Genomic DNA, 21,592 nt, shown 5'->3' with positions numbered 1-21,592 from the left:
CAAATCTTAAGTCCGTTTTATGCTGCATAAAAATTCTTTATTGTTTCATATATATGGTAGTCAAAAATCATTATAGGTGTATACATAAAATCTAGTCTCGATTATATTATACTTCACTTATTAATTAATGTTATACTAGTCAGTATGTGATGGCGTTGGCATTTGGCGGCATTGGATATATTTCCGGATGTTTTGCTCGATAATATTTTCCAGGAGGACATATCGCCCATGGCTTGACAAGACACTCTGGCTGTCCTTGACACTCGCTCAGTGGGCACGAATCCTGAAGACCATCCCTATGAATGCATCCGCAGCGAGTATACAGAACGCCTCCACGCATTTCCGGATATTTCATATTACGAGGATCCTTCGTAGTAGGAAGAAAAGTAAAAGGAGCATCGATTAAACCGTTTTTAACATGGTCATTACTTAATGATACTGACTATACATTGTGGGCGTTCCTCTTCCTTCTTATTTTTCACACTTCCTTTTCCGTTCTCTTTGCAGTAAGTGCTATGGACACTCTCTTTGTCCATTTCTTGTCCGTTTGTACTGTTGAGTCGTCCATTATTATATTCGGAGCATGTGTCATTTTGTAACTCCTCCACGGGTAACATAATGTACATAGACGGTGATGATTTTTGTGGGTTTTCTTTTTGTGGCTTGAGTAATTCCATTTGGTGCTGACTGTGGGTAATTAATGAAAAGTCTTTTACGCTGTAGGCATTATTATAAGAATAATTGTATGCGCCTGAGAAGCTCACCATTCTAGAGCCGTGACGGCAGCTTTTAAATTGCAAATTACATCGGCAGGATCAATAAGCTGTGTTTCCGTCATCATGATGATTTTAATATTAATTGCGATCGGATTATATACTTGTTAATTTATTTGTGTCGAATGAATACAGAGAATTTACATGACGTTCAAAAAAGTGTGTCCTTCAGTGTGACAGGTGAAAGAAAATTTTGTTTCTTTATCAGTTCCTTTATTCATTTGGAATTTCTCAGTCGTCATATTTTCTTATGCGATCGCTGAACTGCGAATAAAACTTAATGCACAATTTTGCGGTGACAATGTTTTAATTTAGAGGCCACTTAAAACAATTTGGGAATTCTGCGGATGGTGGAAATTGCTGGAAGCAATCAGCTGGGCATGGCTGTGGCCAGATACACGCTCGCTTCTCAGTACTGTGCTTGCAACCAGGTCGTTTACAATTTTTAATAGAAATTTTGACTGCATCGAAACATGGATCCAATTCTTTTTGAGTTTCTTCTGCGTTCATATTTTTCGGGCATGATGACGTCGATATATATTTTTCACTGGGATCCAAACCGTTGTGGGATTTTGTAATGCAAATTTTTCCTTCTACCAGCCCAACTCGCCCTTGTGATTTCTGTGGATAGGAAATTTTTCGTGTTACTACTTATCTTTGTATTGTTCTACAATGCGTAATTTTTACTGATACTTGCCATTCTTGAAAATTTTTATGTCGAATATTTTGAATCAGTGTCGTCACTCTTTAATTTACTTATCTGGTCATTTATAGTATAATTTTGAACCCCAAGCTTAAATCATTGCCGAAATGATAATCAACCACTCAACCCGGAACCCAGACATTCAGCTGTCTGCAGCCTACAACTGTTTTTCACTGCTTGGGCCGCGCCAGCCAATAAACAGCCAATAAAATGATAGGTTAAGAAGTTAAAAGCACTAGGTCGAAACAATTGCACGTGCAAATATTGTGAGAAAGGAACTGAAGCTTTTTTTAATGATTTGTTTAATGATTATTGATGGTTTTGATCATTTGTACATTTTTTTTTAATTAGTTCTCATAGATGACATACAGAAGAGCATCTAAGATGATTTCATAGTCGATTAAAAATTATATGAAATTACCGATTAAAGTATTTTTATGAAATAACTATAGATTTTATTTACTTTTTGAAATTTAATATTGATAAAATTTTACATCGGATGTAAAGTTTGAATTTCGTTTTTCATTAGCAGCATCGTCTTCTTGGTTGTCTTGGACAGCATATTGGTGGGTAATAACAAGTAGGTGGACAGCATATTGGAGGTTTATTGTATGACGTACATGTAGGTGGTTGTGACGTCATTGGCGCATCGATGGAAGTAACGACGTTACTGAAAATTTTTAGAAATTAATAATAATTTTTATAAAATTTATATATGAATATTTGAACATTTGTATTTACTAATATTGGCCTCTGATTGGTTTCATTTGTAATCCTATAGTACCGCCCATAATGATTTTTCCCTTCTTCTTATTCTTATCTGATTTCCCTTTACCGGTCTTGCCACCTTTCTCACTCTTTTTATCGGACGCTTTTGCTTCCTTCTTCTTATCTGCCATTTTCAGAAGAGAGTTCCTTTAATGAAATATTGTTCAAATTGTATACTGTATATTAGAATTTAGAATTTTTCGAATTTTTATTAGGTAATTTAAAGACTCCGAATTCAGGTTAGCATTTTTTGGTACGAATGTGTTCTGAAAATTATTCACTTGTTTTTTTTCCATTCTAGAAATCATTCCATGACAATAAACAAACAAAAATCGAGACTCAATTGTCCTCAAAATATAAAAAAATATATTTATCTATTATTTATGTGTTTATTAATTTTGCCCGAATTTTTGATACAGAAAATTATTTTTCATTATTATCTAGTATGGTCTTGGGTAGGACGGGGGTGGGCAGCATGTTGATGGTGGACAACATACTGGCATTGGGCAGCATAATATTGGCGGGCAAGGAGGTGGTGGGGGTGGAAGGCAGCACATTGCAGGAGGGCAAGATTGTCCGCGTGGCCTGAAAGTCATTAAAAAAATTTTTTAAAAATTATTTTGTACAATTTTAATGTGCATTTCTGATGCACAATCGTTATACATACGGGCAAATTTTAACTGGTTTATCAACGATGCCTATAGTTCCACCCATTCCTGCACCCTTTGGAAGACCTTTCTTCTTCTTACCCTTGGCATCCCCTTTCTCGCCCTTCTTTCCCTTTTTCTCAGCTTTATCTTTCTGTTCCTTATCCTTTTTCGGTGGCATCTCTAACAGTGTATTAAATCGGTCGAAAGTTACGATATTTTATAAATTAATTAATCAGCCAAAGGGTTTTGAGGTAATTTTGAATTTGAAGTAGTCGTCTTTTGTGACAGTTTACAAATTTTTTATTCCATATTCACGTTACTACTGTCTTTTTAATAACAAGTTACAATCGTTCTTGCCAACCTAAACAAATAAACTTACTAGTTCAGTTTGCATAATTAAATTATTAAAATACCAGAACGAGTTCAATAGCAATTTTGAATTAATGAATTCCACTTAATTACAGTATGTTGTAGGTCCAATAAATAATTTGACGGATCTTCGAGGTTATGTAATTCGGCTCCAAAAATGCAACAATAAGGAAGAAAATGCATAAATTTATTAAGAAATAAACAGGATACACAGCACAATAATTCTTGTTTCTACTGTAAATATAGATGAGAAATTAAATATTGTCATAAAAATCTTCAATTCTTCAACAGCAACGTGGTATAGGACACTGGGGTGCCAAACAACTGGGTTGAGGACAGCAATCCGGTCCTCTTCTGTACCATTTATCCGTCTGTAATAAGAAACGAAGTATGTTCATTAAAGAAATAATCGGTGTCTTCAACATGTCCAATTTTTAATTTTCTCTAGTTTTATGGCGTGGATACCGGTCGTCCGGCTAGAGAAGCGAAACGTGGTGGGTAATTGATATGATAGTACGTAATTGCCTTTATTTTGGCGTTTACAATTCCTAACGGTTAGCCCTCGATGGCTAGATACCCGTCGGTGTTTCGCACCTGCGAAGGGTCTCGTCACCCCCCTGCCTCGTGGTTCCCTTTGATACGAATCCCTAATCACGGAGGGAACCGACAGGTCTCGCTTCGCGCCCCGATCGCCTTCGATCCGCCGGCCGTTGCCTCGATGCGGGTCGATGACTTTCGTGATCCGTATCGTTTCTCTATTTCGCTTTTATCTCACTCAATCTCACTCGCGGTTCGTACGTCTACCGGGTTTCGCTATCACTTTCGAACACAGGACTCCTTCCGGCGGTCCTCCTCTCCCGCGCGCCACCAAGAACCCTGCTCTGCCTTCTGTCGGCGCGTGTTACCGACCGTGGGCATCGTCGGGTTTACCCACGGTGGTCTTTAACACTAGGGAAATACTTACACCTTGTGCCATATAACTACGTCCAGGAATCGGGTATGCCAGATCTCCACCGACGGCTAATAAATTTGATACTACTATGATGTCAGCTGTAGAACTGTAAGTGATAAGAGGTCTTTTCGATGGAAATGTCCAAGCTGGTTTACATTCGTGTGGACTTGGCTTCACGTACCAGGCCTCTGGATCGTTTCGACAATCGTATCTCACGCATAGAGGAGCTTTTGCATTGCTACGCCTGCAAAAGAAAATTGTTTTATAATCAGTGAAAATTTAAGAAATATTAATTTTTTACTCACAGACAATCCATTTTAGCGAAGAGACACTTCAAGCGGCGCATTTCTTGGCCCTCGTTACTTACTCCATTTGAAAAACCCCAATTATGTATCGCCTCAGCAACCCCTGTGCCGTATCCCCTTGAATAGTCCATAGTACAAGGCATTTTTATAGGATTTTTTTTTAATTTTTCGTTTCAACACTCAAAATTTTCGATCATACATTGACGGATATAAATATTTAACAAAATACAGTGTGGATGAGCATCGATTATGTAGGAGTCACTTGTTAAATTTTTAACCTTTTCTCTATTTGGATGAAAAAGTAAGAGGTTATGTAAAGCGGAACATTTTTTAAAATTTTAGTCGTTCTTTTGAGATAAGATGAGGTAAGAGTCATGAGAGTGCCAATATAATTCTGGTTGGTTCTTGAAGTATTTGTTTCATATTATAGTTTTTCATGTATACCGCCCACCGTGAGTCACGATCATTCACCATGGATTAGCTGTCCTACTAAATATGGTTTACCCCATAAATTTATTCCAAATTTGTCTACTAGTATTCAATTTGGAGGAGTAAAATACGAAGCTCGTAATGTCTTGCCAACTCCACCGCTTACCTATAGTCCACCACCATTCTTTCCAGTTCCCATTAGTGAGTATACATATATAATAATTAATTAGGATTAGCCAAATAATACTTCCACATTTTATATCTGATAGGTTCTACTCCAATTTGTGGTTGTCCGGGCGATCTTCTACCACCAGTAACGCTGTGTGCTTTCAAACCAAATTGTAATGCTAAAATGTAATTCCAAAATACACAATAGAATTATTGCGTAGTGATAAGAGTTCTATAATTTCATATTTGGTATATACAATTGTTTGATAATTTAATCATTCGTATAAATATTCCGGATATTTTGAGAACTTTATATTGTAAAATTGTCAACGTCGACAGCCTGGTCCAGGAAGACAATAAGAAACGCAGCATCCAGCTGGTGGACAGCACACAGTCGGTGGTAAAACTCTTTGAGCCATTACTTCTCCAAGTGCGATAGGCCTAGTATTGATATTTTAAATATAATATTTTAGTATTATATTTACAAAAAACGATTGTAGTAACTTCTTGGAAAAGAGTGACTCACGCAGTACATGTTCTCTTTGGAATATTCTTTCTTCTTTTCTCATCCTTTTTATTTTTACTGTCTTTCTTACCTTTTTCTTTTTGATTACCCTTATCCTTTTTTGGTGGCATCGTGATAGTTTGAGCCTTTTTAGATATATTCAAATGATCAAAAATCGTATATAAATAGTTACAAAAGATATGTTTTTTTTTTAATTTTTTACGAAATTTCCGAAATATATGATTTACGACCGAATCTTTCTGACTGTCTCCATAACGTTATTCGTAACCAAGTAAATCCTGTTTTGTTACATATTCATCGAATATACTAGTGAAATCATAGTGTCAGTCTTTTACTATAAACAGTAACTTGTTTGGCATTTTGAAACATTTGAAGAAAGTACTTAGTTATATCACTAGGTGTGGCTCTGTACTATAATTCTACATGAGATTCTATCATCAATAGCATATAATTCTTTTCTCCATTTAATCATAGATAATACTTAGTATAACATATTAATCAAAATTAGTGAACGTAAGATTCCTGTTTTACTAATTGTAAGATTCATAAAGTCAATGTATAATATGGCATGGCGAACAACGATGCTGCAGATGTTAACCAAAAGTGTCAGTGCTGTCCAGTGCTGTCAGTACCAATACAGCCATGTGAGGTACAATGGGATGGATAAGGAAGAAAAGTTAATGATGTGTGGAATGATAAGATATTGAACGTTTTCACTATAGAAGCATTTCGTCATCACTTTTGCTAGTCGATTAAATATTGTTGATTGTGGCTTTACGTTTATATTGTTATAACGGATTTTTATATCGATATAGTAAATAATGGGGTTAGGTAGTTTTCGATATAGGCTCTTAGTAGCATTTTTCGTACTTTTGCTACTTTGGCAATCGATAAAACTTTGGTCGCCGTCCATTCAAGACTCTACAATACAGGAGGTAATTTCTTATTGTTAACCTACAATTGCTACGAATAAAATTATACTTATTATGCTTACGCGCTCGTTTCTGTTAATGTTATTAACTTTGGCTTTCACATTAGTGGTTTATTTTTTTTAAATCGACTGACGAGAGTATAACAGCTGGTCAAATTTCTGTATTTTTGTAATGTATATTGCAGGTAGTTTTGTATTAACTTGATACTTTACTTTGATTAATATTGAATTACTAATTATGCAATGATTTGATTGATATTCTACTTGTATAACATAGTTTACATATGGTCTACAAGTTCGACAAATTGGAATATTCCTTATGCATTGTTTTCAACAAATTTGTTATGAGAGATCCAGAGATATTTTATGTTCTATGTGTGTGGTGTTCTAATATTACAAGTGGCTTATGCAGCGCAGTTACAGGTAAAGCAAGCTGCTGAAGAAGTAGCGGGAAAAGGAGATACTTCCAAAACTCAAAAAGTTCTTGTGACTGTATATTATGAAGCTCTCTGTCCAGACTCCAGGAGTTTTGTAGTTAAACAGCTGGTGCCAACATTCCAAACGTTACCACAAAATGTTTTAATAGAACTGGTTCCATATGGAAAAGCTAAGGTATAAAAATTACAAGTCTTATGTATTGATTTTGATTATAAGCCATGAAAATCAAATGTGAAAAATTAATAATGGTCCTTAATTATTAATTAATATGCAAAGATAGTTTTTGCAATAGCTGAAGTAGAGTGTATAATTTTGTTTATATTTATTTGCAGACGTTACTACCAATCAACTTATATAAACCTCTTTTTTTTTTGTAGACTGTCAAGACCGACAATGGTTATGAATTTGAATGTCAACATGGACCCATTGAGTGTCAGGCTAATATTATACATGCTTGTACCATTAATATTATTAAGGATCCATCATTGCAGCTGCAATATATATCATGTATGATTCAGAACAATATTAAACCTGTTGATATAATGCAAACATGTGCTGAACAAATGGAATTGGACTATCAGCAAATACAAGAATGTTCTGATGATGCGAAAGGGAAAAATCTTTTAGCTATGTATGGTGAAATGACTCATGCGTTGAAACCAGGTGTCAGTTTTATCCCTACTGTTACATTAGATAAGGTAAATCAAATTTTCAATACAAGATTTTGCATTATTTGCTCGTTAATGTCAAATTTCCAAAGTACATGATATTTATTTACTTCATACCTTCCTATTAATTTAATTTCAGAACTCTGATAATCAACCAGCTATACTCAAGAACTTACTGCACCAAGTATGCCTGTTACTTAATTCTCCACCTCCAGGTTGCATATAGTAAAATCAGATTGTATTGAACACGAAGAAGAAGCAGCATATTTTTTACCATAACAATATGACATATCACTATGATCTCCCGTGAATACTCTTCTGTCATATATCTTATAAGAAAATCGTACAGGAAATACACTTTTTTAAAGAAACCTTACATAATTTACTTTCGTATGTTTTAAGAATGTGATTCTGTACGTTACTAGAGTTCTTTCAATGTTATATGCTGCATTGTTCGTGTCCGATAAAGAAGGTCCATTTGTGCTTAATGTTTTAATCAGGTTTTGTTTGTTACTTCAATTCATTATTGACTGGTTGATAGTAAGTTATATACTATTACGTGATACGGTAAATATCATTTGTATATTTGTTTTTCGATTTTATGCAGAGCATACTTCCAGTTTCATTTTGTTCACCATTCTAACCATATAAATTATAAAACATTTTGTTAATTTTCTAAGTCGCTATCGTATATCTTCCATTAAAAATTGTTACAAATCATGGGAACAATTTTGAGTACAATTACGTTGTACTGTACGAAAATAAATTGTGAGTGAAAATATACTAAAAAGATATATGTAACATATTCGTTATAAACGAAAGAGTTTGAAGTGTTATGAGATCTGCTTACTCGTGTTTTGTAATTCATGCATTAAAGTTGAAAATTATTCTTTAAATTACCACGTGCTCATGTCTTTTCTATCCACTATTACCTTTAATTGTTCCCCCCCTTTTTTTTGTAAAGTTGAAGGTAAGAGCAGATAAACGGATCTGGATCATTAAGAAAAATATAATTAAAAGAAAATTTACTTTTACTCCCACTGTATAGTAATCTAATCAGGCGTCATTGGTAAGCCTACATATTATTAATCCATAAGTTGTAAATTGTCCAACTTCTCGCTCGAGTAGAAGCCTGCTTTCACTTGTCTGCCGCCAAAGAAGCGCCCATTTAGATCTACAACAGCTTTAATGGCGCTCTCAATTCTTTTAAATTCCACAAAAATTCGAACAGCTTCCTCAGCAGGTGCATCGATCACTTCATGAATAATAACGCGGGCAACGTCACCGTATTTAGTGTTACATTCATCTTTGACCTCAGGTTCAAGGTCTTCATCAACTTCACCAGGGCCCACCATGTTCCTCAGCAAAACAACCTATAGAATATATTGCATTATTTTTTGAAATTATTTATGTAAATGGCACAGGTTTCTAATACGAAGTTATCTACGTAAATGATGTAATAAATAGTACTGTATACCTTGCTAGGGGATTTCATGATTTCTGTAATACTAGGTTCTTCTTGTGGTTGTGGTTGTACTTGCGATTGTTGCCCTGGTACAGCTGGAGGTGGTGAGACGGCAACAGGCGGTGGTGGTGGCATTAATTGTTCCCTTTCGCCGACAATTCGACCACCGCGTTTACTTGTTTTTTCGACTTGAAGTGCCACTGACATGCCTTGTTCCTTCTTTCCCAGACCCTGACCTTCTTTGAAACCGTACTTGGCCATAATTTTAGCAGCTACTGAGGATGTAGCATATCCCATATTAGAAGATTGTGCTCGTAATGTTGGAGGAGGCAGGTCTGCGGATTCTTGTAAGGATGGTGGTGGTGCTATGGCTGCACCACCAGCAATGCCCCTTGACGTAGGTGTCCTTTCCTCGTCTCTTTCAGGTGCAACCATAGTATTATTTCCTGGAGTAGCCTAAGATGAAAGGAATTGATATAATACTATAAATTTCTAAGCGCAGAAGATTTATTAGTATTTATTACCTGAGTATCTTCGAAACGTGTATTATCACGTCTCCTCTTACGCAACTCTGTTTCTTGATCATGTTCACGGTCACGAATATCACGTAACTCTTTAACTACTTTTTCATATTCATTTGGCCACATTGGATCATATTCGTTAACAACATTCCAATCAAATTCCCCTCCGACAGTAATACTATTACCACCACTAGCTCCCAAAGAATTACTAGTTTGTTGTTCGTCTTCTTTATCAACATCCCTATTTATCTTTGACTTTAAATCTATTACAGGAGCTAATACAGCTGCAGCTTTTCTGTATTGCTCTCGTTTTGGCTATAATTAAAAAAGTCAGGAAAATACAATATAATAATGAACAAATATAAAAATCAGTATGAAAACATTGATATTCTTATTGAACTAAGATATTACCTGTGTGGTGGCGGCTTTTTTCAGTTGTAACTGGGATTGCAATAATTTTATTCCAGACGACCAACCAGCAACCTTGTCCGATGCTCGATGTTTATCAAAATCATCGTATAAAGACATAATTAATGTTTCTCCAATATCCGCAGTATCTACATGTCAAATATAACATAACATAACCTCAATAATAAATGCTGAGGTCTTGAAGGTACTTGAACGTAAATTTTCACAAGATAGAAAAGTCATCTGGACTACAGCAAGTAGTGCCATCTGATGTTGCCTTAAAGATATAAATTGCAGTACGAGTTCTCACGCAGTAACTTATTAATTAAAAATCCTGAAATTTAATTGCTACCAATTATCTATTTACAGTATCTGCAATTTACTGATTATTACAATCTTCATAGCATATCATTATTACTATTTCTTGCAGAATAATACATAACAAATATTTATTACATCGAGTCAAGGAGTAATTAAAGAATTAATTAATTAACCAAAAAAATTTCATTTGAACAGACATCAAAGAATATAATCCATATATTTCATTAAAAAATCTAGCAAATTGTGCTTCTATAAATTAGTACTATCCGGAAGAAAATTCACGCTTAAAAAAAGAGTCTGCTGTGCCGATATTACAGGCAAAAGATTCGTTTTATAAATATGTATTATACATCAGCATTTTTAAATTCACGCCTTAATGTACAGACACAAGAAAGTACAGTTAATTGTTCCCAGCCGTATGAAAACTCTGAAAGGGAAGTTAAGATTGGCGCGTATTAACCGTACGGGGTGAGTTGAGGTTGAATTGGCTTGCGGTTCTCTGCGTCTGGTGAAGACAATTTTAACCTTTACGTACATTTAATGTGACAGGTGCGAAAATATGACGGTGTGCACCGCGCACAAGTTTGCACGGTACAATTGCGTGGGCACTTGAGGTGGATAAGTTCATATGTATACATATACACGACCAGTGTGTAATAGGGCGGACATTTATTTATTTACTCGGAACGTTGACAATTCCGGAGTTTTAACCGACCAAGTAAGTACAATGTATAAGGTACAATAGGCATGCGTATATTTTTTAATACTTTCATAACCTCAAAAAAATGCCTGTTAACATGCCGTGACCGAGTAAAAATACTAACAGGACAATATACTGATATATTATCACGATATCCAAGTCAATGTCCTCCGAACCTAAAGTCTATAAATTATGTTTTAATCAACCTGTCAATATGTTATCGTTAACCAACAGTGCGCAACAACCATTACTTCTTCTTTTTCTTTCATAAATATCATATACAGCACTCTGTCGATGAATTTAGCCAGCGCATTAGCATCGTGCTTGTTTGACTAGAATGAAATTTTTGATGCACACCTTACGCTTGACTGACTTGATATCTGATGTCTCGCAGGAATATTTCAGAGATCCTATGCAAGGCTAGTATTCACAGGTACGAGGAAATGAGAAGCTGCGTGCATTCTTGTAACGTGATGCGTAGTACGAGTCATCGAGAAGGTTTCCAACACGTTTCTACGTGTCTAGCCGCGCATGAAAAACAATCGCCGTGTGAATGGCCGAACGGCTATCGTCTTTTAGTTAGTTGAACCCATTAAAACCAGTTTTCCATCTTATCGTATCTTTTTACTCACATGGCACGGTCGATTAGGCAAATCCACAGGTCTCTGAACTTTGAATGAAACTGAAAATTAAGAACCGCCTAATACTTTTTTTTACAGTATATATTGTATTACCAGCACGCGATGCTTCATAACACTAGGCTACGTACACAATTGATACTTAAGAAAAGTTACTGTACCGTGTATTAAAGATTCATTTTTTTATTTTCATATTCAAGATTATAATTATACTCTACGTGGCTATGTATGATAATGAAATTTTAAGAATTTCGTTTTCTCTGATTAACAAAAGATTTATGAAACCGAAGTTGATATCACAAACGGAAGTATTGCGTGTTGAGTGAAGTTTATCGTGCCGGAGCAGACATAAGTATCCACAGATAGTCACGTATTCGCAGTACTATTCATGTAGATAGACGGTGCTATCCTTTGCCCACAGCAAGTACATAACGACTGTGAACTCGTAGATAAAAGAAGGAAGCATTCTTGAAAGATGGGAAACGATTCAAAGTCTAAAGGGAAGTGAAGGAAAGAAAGTATTCTTGGTAAATGATAAAAATCAAGATTGAAGGAAGTGCGACAGGCAGATTGCCAAAAGACAAATCGTAAGTTGCCAATAGGAACCCGAAGATGGTTATTCCAAGAAATTCACAGACAGATCATGGCAGCTGAATTTTCGTGCGGTAGTTTAAGAACGAGGTAAAGAAAAAGATAAAAAAAAAACTGGATAAAAGAAAAGCAGGTACAGTAGGCTACAATACGCTTTATTTTTATTAAACGGCTCTTACGTCACGGACCATCGAGTATCCAAGTATCGAAACGTTCTTTCGAATTCTCTGAATGAAGTTATAAAATTAAATTTTGAGGCTTCAGAACGTACCGGACGTTCGGTTGAAAATGATTAGTTCAATTACCGGAAATGAATAAAAAAAATTGAATAAAGACCGAAATCAACTATTCGATTTAATGAATTTCTCCCTTGTTAGTTTATGCCAAACTGTTTCGTACCTGTACCGTACCGTTGTACTCGTACGCGGACGTGGATTGCAAGGGAGAGTCGTGGCTCTTCTCACCGGTCAGGGAATTCATTTCTAGGATATTTCCTACGCGGAACTTTTCTACGAACTCTGGCACTGAAATGCACTATGGAAGAGAATACGATGGCTTCCTCGTCTGCTTTTTATTCTAGGTATACGTAAGAGCCCTCTGTGCACGCGGGTTGCTCCTGACTCTCATGTGAATTCAAGATTCTTCGGTCGCAATTACCCCATAATTATTATTGCACCAACGGCGTCAGCAAGTTAAATACGATTCAGGGATTGTCAGTGAGTTTTGTGCCTTCAGCCTCAGTCATTCCAGGATCCATAAACACTGGCAGCGATGCACGTCGCCAGCTAACGGACAACGGGGCTACGGTTAAATACCGAAATTTATTACACTGCCACGTTGACTCCTTGGTCTCACATCCCGGGATACGACGCTACAATGATATCACAGGACTCTGACTTATGGGATAAAGTCCATTGGGATCAGAGAAGAGGAAAGTTATTTCAACCGGGATATATACCCAGGAGGAAGAGTCGATTTCGTTGAAGTTCCTTCAGGTAGGAGACCTATAAATTTATTATGCATTTAATTAATGGTCTACTGTTTTAGGAAGGGTCTACTGGATATACCTGGAGAAGAGCTGGAGATTCGTAAATCCTACGTGAAATGATGATGTTGCAGCGAGTACTTGCTAACGCGATTACAATGGCTCACTTGCGTCCTGGGACCCGACTGCTCGTGAATGTCTCGACTGCTTGGAAAACAGCTGAAATATAACGTTGATTAATGACGCCTTGACATGCACGGCTCTTGCCTCGAGGGATGCAACAAGTTCTGCATGCGAGCCCTTCGTACTCCCAGCATCCACCAACCTAACCAACCATAGTAACGGTACACGCGACTCCCACTGCATATAAGACGGCGATGTCTTACACAGATCATAAGAGCCCGGGCACCAAGGACCTGGCTTGGCGTCCCGTCCGGCTGGATATTTACTTGTTGCACGTTTTTCCACGTCTAACTTAGCTCCTCGGAAATCCAGTTAGTCTGGTCTACCGGACTTTTTCATTCTTGAGCAATGAGATTTGGTCCACGTGAGAAAATCATACGTGTCGCGGTTTAACGTTGCTTCGAGGATACAGCTACTGTGCCACGAGGATTTCTATCGATTCGCGTTATTACTACCATTTTGTACGTTGCGTGGCTGTCGTAATTCCTGGCCAGTGCCATTTTCCAATTTCTTTCTACGCTCGTTGACTTCTTGACCCTGCAAGAGAAGCATGAGAAAAATGACTGCGTGAAGTATTACAGTTAGTCTCGAGCGTCCGTATTTATATACATCCTGTGGATTGGTATTAATGATAATTTAATGATTTGTATTCGATTAATGTCTTAAGGTCAGTTTCTACTTACAAGTTAGATCGACCAAGATCGTCATTTGATACACGCAGTAAGGCCTAGTCCGGTGCAGTAGCGAATTTTTAAAGATAGATTCACCTTGGTACATTTAATATACACGACAGCGTCTAATGGTAGAATGTTATTAACATTCTTGTAACTTTTATACAGTCATCCAGTACTATTTCATTGATACTAATGATACGCGGACTTAGATAAGTAATATCTCGGATGGTAATTAGAGACTCAGCTGCTGTGAATATGAATCCGTCACTGCCGTCGGTAATGCCAAACTCACGGAAGAGGCCACTGTAGCAGGTATAATTAACCGAGATCAAAATTTTAATTTATTTCCTACTAAATGTACCCTGCTATCTCTGTACAGGGTTATTCAGTAGAAACGCACCACCTGAAGTTAGCCCGTCCATTTAATTTCTATGGTAGAACCATATTCAGGTGGTGCGTTTTTACTGAATAACTCTATGCGTAATGTACATCAGTACAGCACGCTAGTGCTGGTACTAATAGCGTTGCCGAATATTAACCAGGATAATTCACGTATCTGTATGCCATATTGAACAACTGAGGTGCCAATTGTTATTGTTATGATCATCGTTATATTGTAATTCAAGAATAACCAAGTACAATCGATGGCCATGCAGCGAATGACGGAAGTAAATAATTCTACGATTCGAGACGGGTTCATTAATAATAAATAGTATTCGTTGCGGTGGTATAAATATTTATCCACGCGGAATCGACGTGTTGCGAACTCCGAGTCTAGTGTCTATTAAGCATGATTTCACGTCTCTCACCACACGGTAATTAATGATACACTCGCGCGGCCTGTTAACGTTCGTTAGAAAGCGTTCGCACCAAGAGATATGGAAGGTGTGAGAAATTTCGTTCACGTTTAGAAGAGGGTTCGATACCTACCCTCGGGCTAACGAAAGGAATTCTCTTTGGAATCAGTTGTCTAATTTTTGATCGATGACGGTATATTGATTACAAATATTGAATGAATCAAACGCCTTCCGATGACTCGATGGCATTGAACTATACAGTCAAGGTATTTACCTTGCATGTTCGACAGTCAAATCAATTCTCTTTTTCATCGATTGTAAACGTCAGAGTACCGTCTTCCGTAAACGAATCGTTGAAAATTTCTTGAACGTCGTTACTTCCGTGAACGTTGCTTTCGTTAAGAGTCGTTTAATATTTTTAGTAGAACTTTCTAACTTATATGAGAATGCCTGATGAGCGAAATGAATGCTTGACCCGCGGCCTCAGACTTTTTGTAATTTATGTTTATGATTCTTCGTTTTTTTGTATGCCCTCCCTGGCTCTTTTAATTAATCTGCTTACTCCGATCGTTTCAATTAATTGCATCTGGCACAATGACAGAAATATGTATTTTTTACAAGGTACTGGATAACTTGAGAATTGCTGGACCTCCTTAGCGCTACTTTAGGTCAAGACTTGGACGGTGCATCAATGTAAAGTCAATCCTTGATATCAGTTAGGTAATCGGTAAAGTAGCTTACATGCATCCTGTAAAAGAAAATTCAAAATTTGAATGGCCCGTCTTCAGCCTCAAATTTCACATGCATAAGGTGCATCCCATTCGAGAAAGTACACTCGATGTAAATATTGATGAATTATATCTAATAGAATTATTATTGTACAATTAACTACTACATTCATAAGAATTGAATGAGATATAATGATGAGGAAGATCGAATGAATGTGAATAATAGAATAAGCGTGAGGTCGTTTACATTCTAAGATAGAAACAGGAAACGAAATGCTCACCGTGTCCCTTAAATGGTAATGTCCTTCACGAAAGTACCGCATCCTCGCGCCATATTAGTCCAAATAAAAGAAATATATTCTGTGGAATCCTCTTGGGATGGGTGTAAAGGGTACTCCATGGATGCTGTATAAGGTATGGCAATCAATAGGCAGTCCTTTAAGGTTATGGGTACCCTTGGTCGATTCTAGATGGGATATTAAATGTTATTCAACGAGCTTAGAGGTTATACCAGCTCCGTTGACTTCCGGAGCCGTGACTTCAGTCGAAGCCTGCAATTAGTAATTACGCTAGAAGGAGGATCCACAATACGATGTCTCCAGGATGATGGCCGACGGCGAGGAGAATATTTACGTGCAGGTAAGAACGGCTGAACTTCGTGGACAACGGCTAGATGGTTGCTGGCGTAACAGCAATGCCGATGACGGGACTCTTTCAGATGCATCGTGCAGCAGACTTAGCCTCTACCTTCTATAGGTAACCTACCTTCTGATCGGGACGGTTGTGCAGCTTTGCAAGCAGAAAATAATACGGTATGCAAATAAAGGTTGCTAACCCAGCTACTCGACTGCTCGACGTCAACGTACGTATACTACGTGTTGATCCTTTACGATATACCTACGTATATCCTTCTGTGGACTCTGTTGCCTATACTGCTTTCTCCCTTAATATTCACAGCTTGAAAAGTACCGATTAACCTATAAGTTTTACGTAATTCCTGGAATGAACATTTTTTCATCGCTTTAAGAACCCAGGCATGAAAATTCAGCTGTTTCGTAACAATTGACCGAGTCCAATATTATTTTTATTTATAATTGTCAAGAAGCCTCCTTATGCTCCGGGAGAAGATCTGTATTCGTCGGTAGTGTTATCCTTAGCGCCATGTAATTTCGCGTGGCAACTGAACCGAGCCCAGGGCAGTGTCACGGTAGGCTTGAGTCTCTGAGCACACTTAGTATTTGTTTGATTTGTATGCGAGGGTACTATTCACATAAATAAATATCAGATACTGATCTGCTGCATGAGCGGGGAGTATCGTCGCGGTTCGAACCCCGAATGACGGTTCATACGTCATTTGCATGTAGCGACAGTGACAGTGGTAGTATACGGAACTAACAAGTCAGCATAGAAATACAGTAATACCTTAACTTCTGTTTCTGTGCGTAACAGGAACGTGGATAATAATAATAATAACTTTGAGAATTTGTTCAAATAAATTTTCGGTGGTCTGCTTGATTATTCGAAAAAGGATTAACAGCAAACGAAGTCATTAGACACGTGGCTACGTGCACTTGGGTACGTATACAGGTAGGTATGCATCTTCGCGTGCTGAGCGATTCTTTACTCGTTATCGAAAATCTTCCATCGAGGTAAGACCTGTTATTTATACTCGACCTATAATTTCCCAAGGGATCGTTTAGACTTGGGACCTTTGGTTCAGCGTCGTCGAGATCGGGCGACCTTAAACGAGTCTAATTTTTTTCCTTCGTTCAGTGGGTGGATCCGTAACAGCATTTAAATCCTTCAGTGAAATATTGTCAAACTGAAAGAAAGCATTTCTTTGATAAAAATAGTTAGAGTATACCTGTATACATGTATCTTGCGGTGCTATAGGTATTTCTAATTATGGATAAAATTTACTGTGAAAAGTTCTAACAGCGACTTGACGTAAGACTGCTCACCTCGGCACCCTCGCATGTAACGTGATGGCATCCACTTTCTATGCAGACAGCAGCCGTGCGTCGGACAAACACCTTTCCTGGCTGGCCCTTGAGGTCAAAACTATTTTTCACAGAGGTTTCAAATAAATTATGCATGAATTGTGGTCATAATGCTGTTAAATAGGGTCTGCGCGTACCTCCATATCGAGTAGGGTCTTCATTGTAGATTTTTCTGGTATCCAGGACAATGCTGACACAACGAGCTCGTACGAATGGACAGCTCTTTCCGATCTAGTATAAACCAATGGTAAATATAGATATAGAAATAAATATTGAAAAGTTTAATAATAGCTCATAGTAATTATGAAAAAAAATTTTAATCCGGACAATTCGGCACATTCAAGAAAGATCAAATGAATTTTCAATGTCCGCCATATTGGATTATGATTTAATACGACTCATTAAAAGTTCGAATGGTATTATCGGAAATGGCTTGTAATTTGGTTTATCCATGGTGGATCACTATGGGAATCTGACTGCTTGTACCATAGATACTGTAGGTGGGAGACGAGGATATGGACGTGTATGAGAAGACACGAAAATTGTAAAGAGTGTGGTATGGCGCTCGTGTTGAGGGCAGGTCGTGCCATGGGGGAGTCGCCCCACGCCCCCATAACGGTTGAAACCATTTCCATAATTACCCCACGATGAAACATCAACATGAGGAAGCGATGGGTTCGTTACGAGGTTAGGTTAGGTATACGTGTGTACAGCTACGTCCGCGAAGGGTCCCATTTTGAAATTGGCAATGGGTACGGGCCCCTACGGCCATTTTGTATACGGGATCGTATGGGGCCTTGGATCTCTTTCGTAAGTATTATTTTTCTGTATGTAAGAGAATGTCTCCATCGTTGAAAATATACACTTTGATATTTATGGACTCGATTGATACGTCCTTATGCCGGAATCATTCTCGTATTCTATACGGTAACAACTATGGCGGTCCCCTATTCGGCCATGGTATTACAGTACCGCCGAGAACACAAGTACCATTGGTGTTTTACCTCAAGTCGTTTTATACCTTTAGAGGGTGGCGGGTTTTGTATCTGCGTGCGAATTTGCGTGAACACTTACAACATCTATTTCATCGTATACATGTGTAGCATATCCATACGTTATGTGTGCATTTACATATTACCCGATCCGCGTACACATAACGTTCGATGTATCTCTGTCGCCTGTATATAGTTGTCGGGGAGTCAAATAAATTTAAAACCACGTATTATAGACTATCCACCTCATTATACCGAGAGATTATGTTCCCACTTGTTAGCTTGTATTATTTACGAGGACCTAAATCCTATGTTGTATTATATTGGATTTTTGTGTTAGGGATTCTCGTTAAAAGGAACGCCAGGAATTAAATGCCGTTAAAGATGGTATATGTGTTTGTATGTATATATATATATATATATATATATATATATGAATGGTTGATAACCTAAGCAATTGGATTAATGTATAACAGCATGTGATTTTATACTTGAAAATTGTCTTTGCAAGCTCGCCATTAGCGTAGGTATCAAAATTGTGTGGGCGTATGTACCTTTCGTACACGTTATTTTACCTTTACATACGTTGCTCGATGTTTTAAGCCAGTCGGGTGCCGAGTACGGCCGAAGAGTCACGGAAGGAGCCGAACGCGCGGAGCCGGTTGTCGTGGTTCTTGCCAGATGCGGCTGCAAGTCAGTGTCGCGTCAGTCCTCAGTGGAATTGGTCAGTGATCTGTGTCAGAACAGGGCCAGGCTGTCTGTACCGTCATTGTATTTATCACTACTGTCACGAATACTTTTGCCTGTTACAAATAGTGCCACAGTGAGTTACCAGTGGGAAATTATTTGTTTTATCCTGCTGTATATCTTCCTGCGCTGGACACCGGTTTTGGATAACACAACCGATTCTAGGTGAGTCGAGTACCGTTCCCTTCAAAAATTCAAGACTCCTCGCTGCCCATCACCGACTATACATCCTGTACATGTTTGGAGTGCGATGACTCTGATATATTAAATTTTTAGATGAATTCTTGTGCATTCATTGCACGTTTCTATTACGTATAACGTGCAACGAGGTGGAATTGAAAATTCTGATTCTGAGTAATGAGCAACGCGGGCATGTTTAAGAAATTTTGAATTGCTTTATGAATTGCGCTAAAGGATAAACACAAAAGACGTCTGATTTGGAATACGTTGCCTGAGAATTTATCTAAAAATACGAGTGATCATTTTTAACGTACAGTATGAATTTTGAACCTAACCCACCGTTATAAATCAAAACAGCGTCGTCTGTCTCGCTAATGCCAGCTGCATATGTGTTATTTACTTGAGAAAATCATGCAACACAGCTATTTTCTCACTGTCTTTCTCCTTCGAATGCTCTTAACGACTTTAAGCATATTCAGCGAAAACTCTCACGCGACTCGTAAAAGCTAATTCGCCGACCCAACCCTTGTATCTACTATTAGCGATTTCTTGATAGCCGAATAAATTAGCATTCACAATTATCTCGTTACCGTTTAAATTAGAAATTTATTACATAAACAAACATAAATCGACCTTTGCGATGCATAACCCTGAATAAGAAAGTGACGAATATCGTGAATAAAAAAAAAAATGCCAACATCCTAATTAATAATCAACACGCCGTTTAAACAGCACGAGTTACGCTTACACTTGAAAAATTCAATGCTACGTGGGAAGGATACATTGCATAACGAAATCACTCGGCGTTATATCCAAGCACGGGTAGAGTCTTCGGTGAAAGTAACAATTTCTCGTTGTCATCTCTTTAAATCATCGCGTTTCAAAAGAGAAGGAAAGTCAGTAGCTGGACAGAAGCAGAAGTATACAGTGATACAGACGCTTCGCGATGCATTTCGATAATTTATTTCTACGATTGCACTCGACGTACACTCGACACAAGTATGTACACACGCATTATGAAATTCTTATAAATCAATGCTGCGGTATACTCCCACAAGGGCCCCTTTAGAAATGGATCTGTATTTACCAAGTGTATTATATTTATTACGCCTATCCTTAGTCTTAATTAGATGGTCGTGAAGCAAAGTACATAACGTAGCACATACGCCACGCACGCGGCTCTTATAAGAGTCCGCTGTTCAGTGGTAAAAGGGAGATTTGAGATATTTTATTTTTATTCTTTTTTCTTTTTCTCTTACGTTTCCACCCGTGGCCAGTATAACGTATGATGTATAGCGTAACGAGGTGTGTAATGGGTAATAGTGCGCAATGGTGTAATGCGTAAATTCCTTGCGGTATGTCTGGAATAACAAACTTTGCCAAGGTATAAGGCGAATCGTGCAGTCGAGTATTGCCAGTTTACTGCACGCTAAAGAGACTACGAGTCTCGTGGATGCAGGGAATAACGTACCGGGTAAAATCGTGTATCGAGATTACGCGGATCGTGTATGTGAGTACAGGAACGTGCATCCGTACTCAATAATGGAGGCTCGTGTATGATATTTGAATTATGCGTAATCCAACCTGACTCGAGTTTCTCGCTGGCGAGCAATTTAGAATTATTACTTACCAGCCGAAGGAACTTCCGAAGATCTTCTTGTTAGATTCTGCCTCAGCTTCTTTCTTTTTTCAAAATTTTACTCACCCGCCCTCGCAACCTATTTCCGACAGATAACAATGAGGCTCGATACGTTGAAGTTTATTTATAAAGTTTCTTTCCGGATAGACTTTTTGGGCACTGGGTACGTGAAACTGCAGATACCGTGATTATTGCCGTGAGTCACAAGGCGGAGATGAATATTTGTGCACAGTGACTCATGCGATAAGGGATGCGAGATGTGAGAAATATTAATTTCAGTAATGATGAAAAATCGTGGATTAATGTAATTTTTTTTTTTTTTTTTTTTTTTTTTTTTTTTTTT

At 37.7% G+C, this 21,592-nt stretch overlaps 7 protein-coding genes and 1 long non-coding RNA gene across 19 annotated transcripts in view; 3 read left to right on the top strand and 5 right to left on the bottom strand.

Annotated features, from left to right (window-relative positions):
* Nucleotides 1-26: 26 nt before the first annotated feature.
* On the bottom strand, nucleotides 27-1,390 carry LOC107275078. Its single transcript, XM_025081605.1, has 3 exons — nucleotides 765-1,390; nucleotides 444-687; nucleotides 27-367 (listed from the first exon to the last, which is right to left on the bottom strand). The coding sequence occupies exons 1-3, from the start codon at nucleotides 839-841 to the stop codon at nucleotides 140-142; spliced, it is 549 nt and encodes a 182-aa protein (XP_024937373.1). The 5' UTR covers nucleotides 842-1,390; the 3' UTR covers nucleotides 27-139.
* Nucleotides 1,391-1,914: 524 nt separating this feature from the next.
* LOC107274683 lies at nucleotides 1,915-2,532 on the bottom strand. The gene is made up of 2 exons (XM_015754068.2): nucleotides 2,218-2,532; nucleotides 1,915-2,146 (listed from the first exon to the last, which is right to left on the bottom strand). The coding sequence occupies exons 1-2, from the start codon at nucleotides 2,373-2,375 to the stop codon at nucleotides 2,002-2,004; spliced, it is 303 nt and encodes a 100-aa protein (XP_015609554.1). The 5' UTR covers nucleotides 2,376-2,532; the 3' UTR covers nucleotides 1,915-2,001.
* An 87-nt stretch (nucleotides 2,533-2,619) lies between these two features.
* LOC107265089 lies at nucleotides 2,620-4,708 on the bottom strand. The gene is made up of 4 exons (XM_015734135.2): nucleotides 4,521-4,708; nucleotides 4,228-4,459; nucleotides 2,912-3,634; nucleotides 2,620-2,829 (listed from the first exon to the last, which is right to left on the bottom strand). Exons 1-3 carry the CDS (start codon nucleotides 4,661-4,663, stop codon nucleotides 3,548-3,550), a joined length of 462 nt encoding a protein of 153 aa, XP_015589621.1. The 5' UTR covers nucleotides 4,664-4,708; the 3' UTR covers nucleotides 2,620-2,829; nucleotides 2,912-3,547.
* A 1,354-nt stretch (nucleotides 4,709-6,062) lies between these two features.
* LOC107265086 (GILT-like protein C02D5.2) lies at nucleotides 6,063-8,051 on the top strand. 3 transcript variants are annotated; one of them, XM_025081575.1, is made up of 4 exons: nucleotides 6,063-6,292; nucleotides 6,998-7,186; nucleotides 7,390-7,710; nucleotides 7,820-8,051. In XM_025081575.1, exons 1-4 carry the CDS (start codon nucleotides 6,212-6,214, stop codon nucleotides 7,904-7,906), a joined length of 678 nt encoding a protein of 225 aa, XP_024937343.1. In that variant the 5' UTR covers nucleotides 6,063-6,211; the 3' UTR covers nucleotides 7,907-8,051. The 3 variants fall into 3 exon arrangements, with proteins under 3 accessions (XP_024937343.1, XP_015589606.1, XP_015589594.1); XM_015734120.2 differs by having other exon boundaries at nucleotides 6,077-6,578; XM_015734108.2 differs by having other exon boundaries at nucleotides 6,082-6,578; nucleotides 6,992-7,186.
* A 192-nt stretch (nucleotides 8,052-8,243) lies between these two features.
* On the bottom strand, nucleotides 8,244-10,316 carry LOC107265082 (splicing factor 45). The gene is made up of 4 exons (XM_015734093.2): nucleotides 10,078-10,316; nucleotides 9,670-9,981; nucleotides 9,158-9,601; nucleotides 8,244-9,053 (listed from the first exon to the last, which is right to left on the bottom strand). Exons 1-4 carry the CDS (start codon nucleotides 10,192-10,194, stop codon nucleotides 8,766-8,768), a joined length of 1,161 nt encoding a protein of 386 aa, XP_015589579.1. The 5' UTR covers nucleotides 10,195-10,316; the 3' UTR covers nucleotides 8,244-8,765.
* A 304-nt stretch (nucleotides 10,317-10,620) lies between these two features.
* LOC107264600 lies at nucleotides 10,621-14,766 on the top strand. 2 transcript variants are annotated; one of them, XR_003058992.1, is made up of 4 exons: nucleotides 10,622-10,863; nucleotides 10,945-11,113; nucleotides 12,008-13,319; nucleotides 13,372-14,766. It is a non-coding gene; the product is annotated as an uncharacterized LOC107264600 (long non-coding RNA). The 2 variants fall into 2 exon arrangements; XR_001536993.2 differs by having other exon boundaries at nucleotides 10,621-10,863; nucleotides 10,945-13,319.
* The window catches only part of LOC107264588, a 14,636-nt gene continuing 6,236 nt past the window's right edge, over nucleotides 13,193-21,592 (bottom strand). For 2 of the 5 annotated variants that reach the window (XR_003058977.1, XR_003058979.1), the window contains exons 2-7: nucleotides 17,829-17,922; nucleotides 17,653-17,752; nucleotides 16,260-17,513; nucleotides 15,973-16,157; nucleotides 13,392-15,711; nucleotides 13,193-13,328 (exon numbers count right to left, since the gene is read on the bottom strand). The gene's annotated coding sequence lies outside the window, so the exon portion shown is untranslated. Of the gene's footprint in view, nucleotides 13,329-13,391; nucleotides 15,712-15,972; nucleotides 16,158-16,259; nucleotides 17,514-17,652; nucleotides 17,753-17,828; nucleotides 17,923-19,258; nucleotides 19,394-21,592 lie in introns of those variants that run through there. The other 3 variants (XR_003058980.1, XR_003058982.1, XR_003058978.1) reach the window with 2 other exon arrangements.
* The window catches only part of LOC107264558, a 74,250-nt gene continuing 72,036 nt past the window's right edge, over nucleotides 19,379-21,592 (top strand). For all 5 annotated transcript variants that reach the window (XM_025082360.1, XM_025082362.1, XM_015732947.2 and 2 more), the window contains exon 1: nucleotides 19,379-19,595. The gene's annotated coding sequence lies outside the window, so the exon portion shown is untranslated. The remainder of the gene's footprint in view (nucleotides 19,596-21,592) is intronic.

This window comes from Cephus cinctus, unplaced genomic scaffold (genome assembly GCF_000341935.2).
Source record: "Cephus cinctus unplaced genomic scaffold, Ccin1 Ccin1_scaffold0013, whole genome shotgun sequence".
NCBI classification, from domain to species: domain Eukaryota; kingdom Metazoa; phylum Arthropoda; class Insecta; order Hymenoptera; family Cephidae; genus Cephus; species Cephus cinctus.
Note: the sequence above shows the minus strand (reverse complement) of the source record. Positions and strands in the feature narration are given on the sequence as shown.

Bases quoted from the DNA above. Each gene is read 5' to 3' on its own strand.
- LOC107265082 (XM_015734093.2), bottom strand. From the start codon at position 10,194: ATGTCTTTATACGATGATTTTGATAAACATCGAGCATCGGACAAGGTT. The intron at 9,982-10,077 runs GTAATATCTTAG...TTTTAATTATAG, and splicing joins AAAAAGCCGCCACCACACAG to CCAAAACGAGAGCAATACAG. The intron at 9,054-9,157 runs GTATACAGTACT...TATATTCTATAG, and splicing joins TCATGAAATCCCCTAGCAAG to GTTGTTTTGCTGAGGAACAT.
- LOC107265086 (XM_015734108.2), top strand. From the start codon at position 6,465: ATGGGGTTAGGTAGTTTTCGATATAGGCTCTTAGTAGCATTTTTCGTA. The intron at 7,187-7,389 runs GTATAAAAATTA...TTTTTTTTGTAG, and splicing joins TTCCATATGGAAAAGCTAAG to ACTGTCAAGACCGACAATGG. The intron at 7,711-7,819 runs GTAAATCAAATT...ATTTAATTTCAG, and splicing joins CTACTGTTACATTAGATAAG to AACTCTGATAATCAACCAGC.
- LOC107274683 (XM_015754068.2), bottom strand. From the start codon at position 2,375: ATGGCAGATAAGAAGAAGGAAGCAAAAGCGTCCGATAAAAAGAGTGAG. The intron at 2,147-2,217 runs GTAAATACAAAT...AAAAATTTTCAG, and splicing joins CCAATCAGAGGCCAATATTA to TAACGTCGTTACTTCCATCG.
- LOC107265089 (XM_015734135.2), bottom strand. From the start codon at position 4,663: ATGCCTTGTACTATGGACTATTCAAGGGGATACGGCACAGGGGTTGCT. The intron at 4,460-4,520 runs GTGAGTAAAAAA...TTTCTTTTGCAG, and splicing joins TTCGCTAAAATGGATTGTCT to GCGTAGCAATGCAAAAGCTC. The intron at 3,635-4,227 runs GTAAGTATTTCC...TTCTTATTACAG, and splicing joins GTAGTTATATGGCACAAGGT to ACGGATAAATGGTACAGAAG.
- LOC107275078 (XM_025081605.1), bottom strand. From the start codon at position 841: ATGATGACGGAAACACAGCTTATTGATCCTGCCGATGTAATTTGCAAT. The intron at 688-764 runs GTGAGCTTCTCA...AATTACCCACAG, and splicing joins GCCGTCACGGCTCTAGAATG to TCAGCACCAAATGGAATTAC. The intron at 368-443 runs GTCAGTATCATT...CCTACTACGAAG, and splicing joins AGGAACGCCCACAATGTATA to GATCCTCGTAATATGAAATA.